The sequence below is a fragment of the Brettanomyces nanus genome, chromosome 2 (assembly GCF_011074865.1).
Source record: "Brettanomyces nanus chromosome 2, complete sequence".
NCBI lineage: Eukaryota > Fungi > Ascomycota > Pichiomycetes > Pichiales > Pichiaceae > Brettanomyces > Brettanomyces nanus.
The window spans coordinates 867,242-880,604 of NC_052375.1; the positions used below are offsets into that span (position 1 = coordinate 867,242).

The 13,363-nt window shown below is 44.1% G+C and overlaps 7 protein-coding genes across 7 annotated transcripts; 4 read left to right on the top strand and 3 right to left on the bottom strand.

Annotated features, from left to right (window-relative positions):
* Positions 1 to 222: 222 nt before the first annotated feature.
* On the top strand, positions 223 to 2,559 carry FOA43_002398 (uncharacterized protein; the record flags this gene model as incomplete). Its single annotated transcript, XM_038922695.1, has 1 exon — positions 223 to 2,559. The coding sequence occupies one exon, from the start codon at positions 223 to 225 to the stop codon at positions 2,557 to 2,559; it is 2,337 nt and encodes a 778-aa protein (XP_038778623.1).
* Positions 2,560 to 3,627: 1,068 nt separating this feature from the next.
* FOA43_002399 (uncharacterized protein) lies at positions 3,628 to 4,569 on the top strand (the record flags this gene model as incomplete). Its single annotated transcript, XM_038922696.1, has 1 exon — positions 3,628 to 4,569. One exon carries the CDS (start codon positions 3,628 to 3,630, stop codon positions 4,567 to 4,569), a length of 942 nt encoding a protein of 313 aa, XP_038778624.1.
* Positions 4,570 to 4,571: 2 nt separating this feature from the next.
* On the bottom strand, positions 4,572 to 6,455 carry FOA43_002400 (uncharacterized protein; the record flags this gene model as incomplete). The annotated part of the gene is made up of 1 exon (XM_038922697.1): positions 4,572 to 6,455. One exon carries the CDS (start codon positions 6,453 to 6,455, stop codon positions 4,572 to 4,574), a length of 1,884 nt encoding a protein of 627 aa, XP_038778625.1.
* Positions 6,456 to 7,539: 1,084 nt separating this feature from the next.
* On the bottom strand, positions 7,540 to 8,862 carry FOA43_002401 (uncharacterized protein; the record flags this gene model as incomplete). Its single annotated transcript, XM_038922698.1, has 1 exon — positions 7,540 to 8,862. One exon carries the CDS (start codon positions 8,860 to 8,862, stop codon positions 7,540 to 7,542), a length of 1,323 nt encoding a protein of 440 aa, XP_038778626.1.
* A 491-nt stretch (positions 8,863 to 9,353) lies between these two features.
* On the top strand, positions 9,354 to 10,505 carry HOG1 (MAPK protein hog1; the record flags this gene model as incomplete). The annotated part of the gene is made up of 1 exon (XM_038922699.1): positions 9,354 to 10,505. The coding sequence occupies one exon, from the start codon at positions 9,354 to 9,356 to the stop codon at positions 10,503 to 10,505; it is 1,152 nt and encodes a 383-aa protein (XP_038778627.1).
* Positions 10,506 to 10,637: 132 nt separating this feature from the next.
* On the top strand, positions 10,638 to 11,789 carry MVD1 (diphosphomevalonate decarboxylase; the record flags this gene model as incomplete). The annotated part of the gene is made up of 1 exon (XM_038922700.1): positions 10,638 to 11,789. The coding sequence occupies one exon, from the start codon at positions 10,638 to 10,640 to the stop codon at positions 11,787 to 11,789; it is 1,152 nt and encodes a 383-aa protein (XP_038778628.1).
* Positions 11,790 to 12,594: 805 nt separating this feature from the next.
* On the bottom strand, positions 12,595 to 13,151 carry COF1 (cofilin; the record flags this gene model as incomplete). Its single annotated transcript, XM_038922701.1, has 4 exons — positions 12,595 to 12,932; positions 12,964 to 13,013; positions 13,086 to 13,096; positions 13,149 to 13,151. The coding sequence occupies 4 exons, from the start codon at positions 13,149 to 13,151 to the stop codon at positions 12,595 to 12,597; spliced, it is 402 nt and encodes a 133-aa protein (XP_038778629.1).
* Positions 13,152 to 13,363: the final 212 nt, after the last annotated feature.

The window sequence follows — 13,363 nt, forward strand, 5'->3', positions numbered from 1 at the left end:
TACAGGCTTTACCAGCCACATGAGCCCCATGAGCCCCATGAGCCCCACCCTTATCTATCACTCTTCTTCTCCTGATCCATCTCCACTATGAACCTCGATAAGAACCTTCGTGATGTACCCAGCACTCGCCTCATAACGGCACAGCTTGTTGTGTCCTCTGTACTGGGAGTCCTGGCCTTACTAGTGTTTTGCGTCCTTAGATCTCGGTTCCCCAATATATTCATGGCTCGACTCAACTATCTCAGCGCATCCAACCGGAAGTACCTGCCGCCTGCTATCAAGAGAACATCTTTATTCGGCTGGATCTCCACTCTTTACAGAATAACGGAAGACGAGGTGATTGAATATGCGGGCTTGGATGCCTATGTGTTTTTGGGCTTCTTTAAGATGGCCTTCAAGCTCTTATCTGTATGTTGGCTTGTTTCTGCCATTGTGATCTCGCCGATTCGCTACTACTTCACTGGTGATTATGATGATGATAACGGGAAAGACCCCGAAGTGCCAGAATACCGTCTACAGACAGACGGAACTTTGCTTATAGACTCCAAAAAAGCCTATCTCGTTCTATATCTGATATTCACCTACGTTTTTACCTTTGTGGCGCTTCATTTCCTTATGGAGCAGACCACAAAGGTGATCCAGAAGAGACAGCAGATTTTGGGCCAGCAGAATTCCGTTACTGATCGAACGATACGACTGACGGGCGTTCCCCCAGAGCTACGCTCAGAGAGAGCGTTGAAAGAGACCATTGACAGCCTAGGAATAGGTAAAGCTGAGAAGATTGTCATTTGTAAGGAATGGAAAAAGCTTGATGGTCTTTTTCGGCAGCGTTCGGACGTTCTGGAGAGGCTTGAACGCGCTTGGGCAGAGTATTTGGGTAACGACTCTAAGCAGACGTTCAATATACGGCCGTTTGCTACGACTTCATATCCCATGGTGTACCGAGATGAAGAGAGTTTGCCAGGCGAACAGGTCGTGCCAGGCGAACAGACTGGGCTGGGCGAACAAACCGAACCGGCTGTCGATGCAGTGCCAGGCGAACAGACTGAACCGGCTATCGATGCAGTCGGTTCTGTGGATTCCATCAGCTCGGTGTCTGGAATTCGCAAACGCCCCCTTATAAGACTAGGCCTACTGGGTCTTTGGGGTCGTAAGGTTGACGCCATCGACCATTATACCAAGCAGCTCCATGCAGTGGACAACGAAATTCTCAGTGCTCGAGAAAGGCATTACGCATCAACGCCAACCGCTTTCGTTACGTTGGACTCTGTTGCCGCTGCTCAGATGTTTGCACAGGCAGTAGTCGATCCTCGCATAGGATATATGATCACTACTCCTGCACCTGCACCTCGTGACATTGTGTGGGAGAATCTTACTCTGCCAAGTCATAGCAGAAAGCTCAAACAGAGCTATATAACCGTCATTACTGGAATTTTAGCCGTGGCATTCATTGTTCCAGTCGGTTATTTGGCCACTTTGCTCAATATGAAATCGATTCGACGCTTCTGGCCCGCCCTAGGTGAGTTGTTGGATGACCATCCCTGGGCACAAGACTTTGTTATTGACCTACTTCCCGTCTATCTCTATACCTTGCTTAACTTTGTCATTCCATACATATACGTATGGCTATCATCTAAGCAGGGCTTTGTCTCATACGGCGAAGAAGAGCTCAGTGTCGTTTCTAAAAACTTCTTCTACGTCTTCGTCAACATGTTTCTTGTGTTCACCATGGCCGGTACTGCCTCTAATTACTGGGGTTATCTAAGCGATTCCAAGAAGTTGGCATTACAACTTGCTGCATCTCTTAGAGGTCTCTCTGCCTTTTATGTGGATACCATTCTTCTTCAGGGACTTGCTTTACATCCACTCAAGCTTCTTTTAACGGGTCAATTGTTTCGTTTCCCAGTATTCAGAGCTAATTGTAAGACTCCTCGTCATTATATGAACCTTTACACGCCTCCTGACTTTAATTTTGGTCTAAATCTTCCCATTCCAATGCTCACACTTATCATCACTCTTTTATATAGTGTGATGTCTACAAAGATCTTATCTGCCGGATTGGCCTACTTCATTATTGGCTTCTACGTGTATAAGTTCCAACTTATCTATTCATGCATTCATCCGCAACACTCTACAGGTCAAGTGATGCCAATTATCTTTCGTCGGGTCATCTTAGGTTTACTTCTATTCCAGCTTACTGTTGCTGGTTCTTTGGTTTTGTCCAATGCGTGGTTCTTTTCTGTATGTCTCACGCCATTACCATTTATTACGCTGACTTATCTATGGTATTTCCAGAAGAATTATCAGCCATTAAGCTATTTTATAGCTTTAAGAGCCATCGAAAGGTCAGATGAAGAAGTTGAAGGGTCCGAAAGCCATTCAGAAATAGCACAGAAATCGAGTACCATTGATGAAAGAAGAGAGTTGAATCAAACTTATGAGTATCCTAATCTCATACAGGAGTTGGATGGACCATGGTTAGCAGTTGAAGGTAATCAGATTGTCATGGCTACTGGTGATGGTATTGCCAGAAAGAGGTTAACCTTTGAAGAATATTAATTATATACATCCTACCAATTGTAATCTGGATTTGAGCTGTTCAATCTCATCAAGGACCAATCTGGTCCATGGAATTCTATAGTAACTACCTAAAAGTGCACATACAACGAAATGAGTACCCAGATACTGGATAAGTTCGCTGATTATCACAACAACGGCTACCTTGGCATACTGATTGTTGATATTGTCCATCAGAACTATATGAATTCCCTCTATTAGAATGGCAACATGGACAAACTCAACCAAAATCCTTGTCATATTAAGCACCATACTATCATACGGCCATATAAACATCACTATAGGAAAGAGCTTAACAATATTGGATATAAGTATTGTTGTAGTGATGATCGCATAAGAACGGATGTTTGATATTACCAAGGATCCGAATCCCCTGCAACCAAATTTCAGATATCGTCTTGCCATCAAAGCAGTAGACGTGTTTATTAGGACGTTTTCCAAGGTGCTTGTAGAGAGAAAGAAAAGGTATTGAAAGGGACCATTAAGAACTCGTTGGATCACAATTGACGTAGACATATTCTCCTCTACATAGTTCTTTTCCTCGTACGCCCATTTGATGTAGACCTCGAAAAGAAGCAGAAGAATAGTGAGTCTGATGACATAGCTATAGGTATCCATGAAGGATGTGGTGACGGTGGTGGTGGTGGCGGTAGTTGTGGCGGTGGAACAGCCCGAACGCTGACTCTGCTTTCTATAAGCATTATCACATGGCTTCTCATAACTCCTATCAATTATCAAAGAGTTATAAATGGTATGCTTATATGCCTGTGGCTTGAGAAGCATGAGATCAATGAAGAGAAGGACTTTATCATACTCTATGTAGCGATCCGCTACCTGGTGGCAGTTTTTGCAAACGGTCAGCCGAATATGGTTTCCCTTGTAACGCTCATAGAGCGAGTTGATTGTACAAGAGCACTGGACGCAGATCATGAACACTCAGCAATAAGAAGTGATCGATGCTCATTAAGGCTTCGGTCTCTTTTTAAGGATCGCGAACTGCCTAACAAAATTTCTCTCCTTTTATCATCACTTCTTCTTATCAGAGTCATCATGTTTGGTCAGCACGGCTTCAATAACACTTCAAGTCCGTTTGGGGGATCAGCTGCTTCGAATCCATTTGGAGGATCAGCTGCCCCGAGTTCGTTAGGGGGATCAACCGCCCCAAATCCGTTTGGAAGCAACTCAGCATCTCCATTTAGCACTCAGAATCCGGTCGCATCTTCGTTTGGCCAAGCAGCATCTCCATTTGGCCAATCCGGATTTGGTCAACATGGTTTTGGACAGTCCGGGCAGTCTGGTCCAACTGGACAGGCCGGTCAAAATCCATTTGGCTCCTCGGCATTCAATAAATCCGCTTTTGGGAACTTTGCTCAATCTACAACCCAGTCAACTTCACCATTTGCTACATTGATGTCTCAATCCAACGGAAAGTCTACACCTACGGCGTCTACGGCATTCGGTTCGAATGCGTTTCAAAGCACGGGGGGTGCTGCCTTTGGGGGCTCAGGAGGCGCCTCTAAGTCTGCTTTTGGAGCATCAAGCTCTCCGTTTGGGGCAGCTACGTCTACCGGTGGTGCTCAGCCTGCGTTTGGAGCGTCAAGCTCTCCGTTTGGGACAGCTACGTCCGCTGGTGGTGATCGGCCTACGTTTGGAGCGTCAAGCTCTCCGTTTGGCGCAGCTACGTCCGCTGGTGGTGCTCAGCCCGCTTTTGGAGCGTCAAGCTCTCCGTTTGGGGCAGCTACGTCTACCGGTGGTGCTCAGCCCGCTTTTGGAGCGTCAAGCTCTCCGTTTGGGGCAGCCACGTCCACTGGTGGTGCTCAGCCTGCCTTTGGAGCATCAAGCTCTCCATCTGGCACTTTCAAACAAGCACCTGTCGATGACCCACCTACTGAAAAGAACTCCCTCTCTCAAGAGATCCTCAACTACTTTAAAGCAGACTCCTTTCAACTTGGTAAGGTACCCGATATTCCTCCTCCTCTAGAAATGTGCTGAAATTAATCATTGGTCCTAATGGCCTCTTTATAACTCTGCAACAACAAACTCTGCTGTCTAGTCATCAACGTATATGCTTCTCTATACAGACTGATGGTCTCCGCTAATACATCCTTTCGACTCACTTGTCCTTCGCATATATATTTCAACTTAGTCTCCAACATTCTTCTTAAAAACGGCTTGGTTAACGAAATCTTGATCAACCCGAGCCTATTAAATCCCTCCACTAAACCATATCCCAACTCCGTAGGTACTATAACGCTTGTCTTGCTTCTTCCCTCACTAGTCTTTTGCATAATCACATAGTTCCTCGACTTAATCTTATCAATATGTTCTGCAATTGTGGCATCTGTACCGATACCATTGGCATCCATCAAAGCAATGAGTTCTGTCTCTGTTAGCTTCTTTGGAGGTTCTGTACTACCTTCTGTCACCAGAACCTTGCACAATTTCACCCTTTCATTCAATTCAACCTCCGGTAAAGACGTCCTAGATGACTTCCATTTACTGTAGATAAAGATCTCCAAGTATCCGTTACTCGTAACTACAAGCCCAGCTGCTCTAAACACTTCGGTACCCCATTTCACCCGTATACTACTCTTCAGACCCTTTGCATCGGGTGAACAGCACGCTAGAAATCGTCGAACAACGTATTCATAAACCGTTTTCTGTACTGACGTTAAGCTGGCCTGTTCTCCAGCCAATATAATCGGATGAATAGGAGGATGGGCTTCATCGCTATGCTTTCCTGTCCTCGGCTGCCGAAAATTACCCGTATCATCAAGTAAAGAACGTGCATAGGCACCCCATTTCGATGATTCTACCTGCTTCTCAACCAATTTACGTAAATCCATGGCCTTCGGAAACGTATCCGTTTCCGTTCTTGGATATGAGATGAATCCCTTGGTATACAAAGTCTCGGCTGCTGAAAGGGTATCCTTGGCAGTGAGTTTGAAGAACCGGCCGCAATCCTTTTGCATTTCTACTGTTGTGAGCGGTAACGGTGCCCAATTACTGGTTGGTTTCGTGTCCACTCCAATAACTGTTGCCGATTCCGGCTCTAGTTTAAGGCAGTTCTGATAGATACAAACTGTAACTAGTCTATCAAAAAGATGACCCCTTTCCCACGTCATCAGACACTGCTTCTGTTTCTTCTTAAACGCTAAAGATATCTGCCAAAAGGGTTCCTTCTTGAACATCTTGATTCGCTTGTATCTATCAACAACAAAACCTAGAGTTGGAAATTGACATCCTCCATAAGAAACCATAGGCGAGCCTTTATCCAAGACCCTTCCAAAGAGACCAGTGAGGAATCGAGTCAAACAGGCTCCAGTTCGTAAATCAAGCTCCATTCGAGTCTTGACTGCTTCAATGGCCTTTTTGTCAAGTCTCACAGGATGCTTGGCAGCATAGATCACGTGCGATCTCTCTAAGTGAGAGAATCTGGCACGATACGCCGATTCCAAAGTCATCCCTCGGTTTCTGATACTCGCCTGTTGAACAATCTCCCATCCAATATATTCTCCCTCTCGATCACAGTCTGTCCAGATCATAAGAAGATCACAATTCTGAGCCTCTTTGGTAATGTTATCTGCTATAACAGGATTTCCTACCTTGATGATTGTAGGTGCATCAAATAATGCTTCAGGATTACAATGACCCCATGAATACTGGTCCGGGAAATCTATATTGGTCACATGACCTGCCACAGAAGTCATAGTAACATCGCATCTTCCAAACTCGGGGAAATCGAAAGTGAAGTCAATGTTCCTTGCAAATCGTCCTGCTTTTCCTTTAACTTGACGCGTTCTACTATTTCCTCCACTGAGTGTTCTGGCAACCGAGCTTGCAATGGAAGGTTTTTCAGCCACACAAAGGATGTGCATTGGCGAGAGGATGTGTTGAGAGAAGAAAGCGCTATGCTGAGTGGTCGAGTGGTCGAGTGGTCGAGTGGTCAAGTGGTCAAGTGGTCAAGTCCTGTCGCGTTTAATGACGACGCGTCGCGACGCGTCAACGTCGGACATTTGATTTCCAGATCACCTCTAGCTTCCCTTAGCTTCGCTTAGCTTCTCTTAGCTTCCCTCAGCCTCCCTCATACCAATGAACCAGGTGCGTCTTTGTACCACCAAATTCCCTCCTACAAAGCAGTTTGCGCATAAAATCAAACATGTTCACTTCAAAGGACTACTTCCCTACAATCGAGGAAATGAGATCCAAGAATACCTGGTACAAAAGAACTTGGCACATAGAGATTACGAGATCTTGAAGAGAAACCCTCGAATAGCTTCCCGGCCAAACTTCCCCACCATTTCTCCTCCGGCCTATTGTCCTACAGTGCTCAGCTTTGAGTTCCAACCAGTGTACACTGGAGGTAAAAGAGAGAAGAAAAATACAACGTTTCAGAAGATCGATTTTATGAACCATGTGAAGCATGTGCCATTCGTTCAGACCAATAGAGGAGGTCAGGTGACATTCCATGGCCCTGGACAGATTGTTATCTATCCAATTCTTGACCTATCATCGTTCCATAAGCTTACTTCTAGATGCTACGTTTCCACGCTGGAGAAGAGCATTATTGGTGTTTTAAGTGGCCATCCATTTTGGCTACCAGCTCAAACGACTCAAGATACTGGCGTTTGGGTCGAATCAAAAGAAATATACAATGAAGGAACTGATATTAAAAAGATCTCTTCCTTAGGTGTTAATGTTAGACGTTCTATCACCTGTCATGGCTGCTCCATTAACTGTAAAACGGATCTGTCCTATGTTAACGATCCTAGATTTGTCATGTGCGGATTGTCTCAATTTAAGCAGACCTCTATCCTTAACGAACTAGGAAATCTGCCAGCTACTCTTGACTCTGTTGCTGACTTGTTCGTCAAACAGTTATCAAATAGATTATGTATAGATACTATAGACACCGTAACGATAAGTGAGCAGGACGCACAGACGGATCAAGTGTTTAATATACTAGACAAGCTGTGTACCTATATAAGCTAGGAATACCACACTCAATGATACAATAAATAGTCGACCTTGCCAATGAATGTAACGGCTAGCCACTTCTACATCGACCCTCTCGTCTACTAGCGATACCTTTTGCTTCGTCTGTAGTTCTTCAAGCTGTGAATTCAACTTCTTTTCAACCGTTCGACTCTGATTAAGTTGTTTCGAATACTCAGAAACCTCTGCCATAGCAATATCTAGTTTCTGTTCAAGATCAACTTGCTTTAGATTCATTTCTGTAGTTTTCCTTTGCTGTTCGGATAGCTGCTGCTTATAACCTTGGATCTGTCTCTTTAACTGCTCTGTTTCCGTCTCCTTTTCCTTCAAAAGACCTTTAGTTTTCCTCAATTCAACCAATTCTTGCTCAAATTCTTGCTCCAAGGATTTTATCCGAGAAACAGAACTAGAACTAGGATGCGAACTAGTACTAGGACGCGAACTAGTACTAGGACGCAAACTGTCCGCAGAATGATCCGATCTCATCAATAGATCGTTGTAGTTCCTTAAAAAAACACCCATCTGTTGTAATCTCTGCTGTTGAACAAACTCGTTATTCACTGCAATGGCAAGCTTCCGTATTATATCTTGCATACTACTTGAAGGCTTGACATGAAGTCCAGAAACAAAGGGATCCCCAAAAGAAGGCCTAGATGAGGCCCCGTTTTCCTTCACTTCTACTTTTACCTTCGCCTTTGTCTCATCATCTTCACTACCCAATAATGCCAATAAAGAGTCCTCCTGCCTTTCATCGACCAACTCTCCAAATATAAGTGCATCAACAGTACTGTTGAACAATTCCAGTCTTTTCGCAGCAAAATCATCCTTCTGCAACGTTTTGGACACCAATTTCTGATAATCCTGTAGACTGACATAGTTAAATTCGGCAATAGTGCAGGTAATCTTCTTATGAGCAACTTGACTCTCCAAAGTAGTACCCAAATCCAGCTTATCTCCAATTTTTAGCTGACAATCCTTATAAGGATCCAACTTGACATCATTTATAAACGTTCCATTGGATGATTTGAGATCCCTAATGAACAATTTGTTGTCCCTAATGAACAACTCAGCGTGGTTCCTTGAAAGGACCCGAGAATCAAAGAATCCATCCGTTATCTTGTTGGTAGCCTTGGGCATATTCTGGCGACCGATCTTGAGAGACTCTGGAGATTCTGGAACAGCAAGGATCTTAAGATATTCGGAAGGCTTCTCAAACGACGAGAGTTTGACGACATGAACGTGAGTTTTGAGGGGTGAAATCGAACGTGGATGTTGAGATGACGTAGGCATTGTTATTGTGGTTGCAGTTGCAGTTGAAGTTGCCGTTGCAGCCGCATTGGTTGTTTGTGCTGTAGGAGCAGAATGTGATGAGATACGGGGGTTTATTTCATTGGGAGGAGAGTTCAACAGGGCAATAGAGGTGGTATTAATTGGGTTATAATTGGACCGAGTCTTTGAGGGAGATCTTTTCCTAGTCACCGGGGGAACCGAAGGAGCCGAGGGAGCCGAAGAGACCAGGGGAACCGAAGGAGCCGGTCGAGATGACTGAGAGGAAGGGAACTGCGTGGCCATTTGGATGAACGAGAAGAAGAAAGCTGAACAAGAAGTGAAGGCTGAACAAGAAGCTGAACGTGGTGATCAATTTCTGATCCGCGATCGTCAATGGTCGATCGACGCAGGCGCGATTAATTGACGTCATACTTATATGAATAAAGGACGGACACTGAAAAGATGGACAACTTAGTTGACTTTGGTCAGGTCCTCTTCTCTTACTTTAAGTAATGTCGCTGCAGGATTTTGTTAGAACCCAAATCTTTGGTACGGTTTTTGAAACCACTCCTCGATATACGGATCTCAATCCTATTGGTATGGGGGCTTTCGGGCTTGTTTGTTCTGCCAGAGACAATTTGACCGATAAGAGTGTTGCGATAAAAAAGGTGATGAAGCCCTTTTCTACTCCTGTATTGGCCAAGAGAACATACAGAGAACTTAAGTTGTTGAATCATCTCAGACACGAGAACCTCATCTCATTGGAAGACATCTTCCTTAGTCCTATGGAAGATATCTATTTTGTCACTGAGTTACAAGGTACCGATCTTCATCGACTATTGGCATCGAGACCACTAGAAAAGCAGTTCATTCAGTACTTCTTGTATCAAATTCTTAGGGGCCTTAAGTATGTTCATTCTGCTGGTGTTATTCATAGAGATTTGAAGCCTAGTAATATTCTCATTAACGAGAACTGTGACCTGAAGATCTGTGACTTTGGATTGGCTCGAATCCAGGACCCCCAGATGACAGGTTATGTGTCGACACGTTATTATAGAGCACCAGAAATCATGCTTACGTGGCAAAAGTATGATACTGAGGTGGATATATGGTCTGCTGGTTGTATATTTGCAGAGATGATTGAAGGTAAACCTCTATTTCCTGGTAGAGATCATGTAGATCAGTTTAGTATCATTACCAAACTGCTAGGATCACCACCGGCCGATGTTATTAATACTATTTGTTCGGAAAACACTTTGAAATTTGTTCAATCTTTACCTCACAGAGACCCCGTTCCGTTCGAAGAGAGATTCAAAGGTGTTGATCCGGAAGCCATTGATTTGTTGTCTAAGATGCTTATTTTTGATCCTAAAAAGAGAATTACAGCTGCTCAGGCTTTGGATCATCCTTATTTGGCTCCTTATCATGATGCTACTGATGAACCAATAGCCGAGGAAAGGTTCGATTGGTCGTTTAACGATGCGGATTTACCCGTTGAAACATGGAAAATTATGATGTACAGTGAGATATTGGACTTCCATGAAATCGAAGGTGCAGAAGCTCTACAGAATAATAATCTGGTGCAAGGTCAGTATGAGTCTGATATGGTTCAGCAGCAGCAGTTATTACAGCAGCAGTCCAATGGAGATCAGCCAGAAAAGTAGTGTTGTATAATTAATTAGCACATAGTTTACTAATAGAGAGTGAATTTTACGACGATCGTTGCGAGTAATTTTTCACTAGCCACCAGCCATCCATTTTTTTGGCCTCCTTTGTCGTACTTCACTCTTCCTCCAATGTACTCAGTATCTGTTACGGCGCCTGTTAATATCGCCACCCTCAAGTATTGGGGAAAGCGTGACTCTGTACTCAATCTTCCTACCAATTCTTCCATCAGTGTTACACTCTCTCAGGACGATCTAAAGACTACCACTACTGTTTCTTGTTCCGATTCAGAGTCATATTCCGTCGATCAGTTGTACCTCAATGGTAAATTAGAATCCCTAGAGTCTCTTAGGTCTCAGAAATGTCTTGGAGAATTACGTAAGTATAGATCAGAGATGGAGGCGAAGGATGGTTCTCTCCCAAGGATCTCTGAATGGCCTTTACGAATTGTCAGTGTGAACAATTTCCCTACTGCTGCCGGGTTGGCCTCGTCAGCTGCCGGATATGCTGCTATGGTATATGGAATTGCCAGATTATACCGATTACCATTAGATCGATCAGAGTTAAGTAAGATTGCTCGACAAGGGTCAGGCTCTGCATGTAGATCACTCTATGGAGGCTTTGTAGCATGGGAAATGGGCTCGAAGAAGGACGGAACGGACTCCAGAGCAGTCCAAATTGCCGATGTCGGACATTGGCCCGGTATTCGGGCTGCCATTCTGGTTGTTTCTGCCTCCAAGAAAGAAGTTCCAAGTACAGGAGGTATGCAACTTACTGTTGGGAGTTCGGATCTATTTGAGTATAGAGTGAAAAATGTAGTTCCACCGAGATACAAAGAGATGGAGCAGTCCATCATCAAGAAGAACTTTGAAAAGTTTGCCGAGTTGACAATGAGAGACTCGAATTCGTTCCATGCCGTTTGCTTGGACTCCTATCCTCCGATATTCTATATGAATGATACGTCCAAGAGAATCGTCAAGCTTATTAACGAGCTCAACAAATCCCAGGGACGTAATGTTGCTGCATATACATTTGATGCAGGTCCAAATGCAGTGATCTACTATGAAGAGAAGGACGAGCATTTGGTTTTAGGTGTTTTGAATGAATTCTTTGGCCACTTGCCAGGCTGGGACAAGAAGCGTTCCATCAATTATTCGTTACCCGACAGATTTCCAATCGATCTGTTCAATAAAGATATATTCTCTCAAGGAGTATCCAGTGTCATTCTTACAGGAATTGGAGAAGGACCAAAGGAGACACAGGAGGTTTTGAAAATGCCTTAGATGTTTTGACTGGCCAATTTCTCCTGCATAAACTTTGCTTTGAACTGATTGAAGATGACTCGAGACTGTTCGAACTGTGAGGGGTGTTGTAGGAAGAAGTTTTCGCAGTAGATGAAGATGAAGCGTTCGATTTCGGCCAAAGGTACCGAGGGTACGGGCAAGTCCTCAGCGGGTTCAACCTCAGCGGGCTCAACGTCAACGGGCTCAACCTCAACCTCATCCTCATCCCCCATTTTCTGATCCCCTACCTCCCCCCCACCCCTCATCGTATGCTTATTTAATCCATGTCTTTTCTTAAAATTTGATAGCCATCCATGACTAAACGACGACACTCTTTTGGGGTCTGTTATACCACATTGTGGGGCCAAATGAGTCCAACAGTCCCTAAGAAACTTCTCGTCTACTCTGTAACCACGGGCTCTTCTCCGTTCCACCAATTGATGCATTGCACGATTGATCTTTTCGTATTTGTACGTTGGCTTTCTTCTCGTTGATCGCATCAAATTACCTGTAGCTGAATCTGTTGCTTTTGACTGGTCATATCGAAGACGTAGTTCGGACTCATTCTTTATCCACTCACTTAACGTAGATGTAGATATAGAATAGTGATGTTTAAAGTAGTTGACCGTTTCGATCTGAGGTCGATTACTCTGTTTAAAGTGATCAATGATCACAAGTTTCTGTTCTAAAGTTGCTCTTTGTGCCATTGATCCAAGAGAAAGAAGCCTCAAGTGACTACGAGCTATGAAAAACTTCCATCGCGACTACTGACGCTTTGATTGTTTATTTATTCATTCATATACAGCTAATGAGAACCAGCTCCTCTACTGACTCTGTCCAAAACACTATCATAAGCAACTTCGGAAAAATCTGTACCTTGAATATCTGCAGAAACACCATTCAATGCTCTTCTCAATGCATCCTTGGAAGAAGCATAGACCATCTTGGCTCTAATTGAGGCAGTATCAGGAGACCACTGGAAAAAGACAATCTTATTTCTCTTTCCTTCGTTGGGGCCGATTTCGTACTCAAAGTCATAGACAGCGTACTTACAATCATTCTCTGGTAACTCTTCAAGGAAAACATCATAAGACTCATCTGAAGATGTCTTGTCAACGACTATCTTCGTCTTATCATCACTGACTTTGAAAATGATAAATTTGTATTTTTTTACCAAGCTTCAAGTCGTTGAAAGCTTTAAGAGCTTCATCTGAAACACCGACACTGAATGGGATATTTGTTAGTAAATAGACACGTGGACGATTGTGGTTAGGTTTAGCTTTGGATTTAACTTACCCGGATCTGGACTGTGAGAGTGTTAGTAGGGTCAATTGAGAAGAATGAGTAGTTATTACTTACCATTTTGTTTGATTATCTATGAGGAGGTAAAGGAGAAAGTGGTTGTTGGTGTCAAAGTTTTAAGTGCCTTTGCCTCCTTGAAAAAGAAGGTGGTCACGAGCCCTGGGGGGGGGGGGGTTGGACCGGACCTTGGGCCAGACCCGGTGTCTCTAGGGCTCCCTACTGGGCCCTACCGGCCCCCGGTGGGATCCCCCCTCTCCCATCATATCTACCAC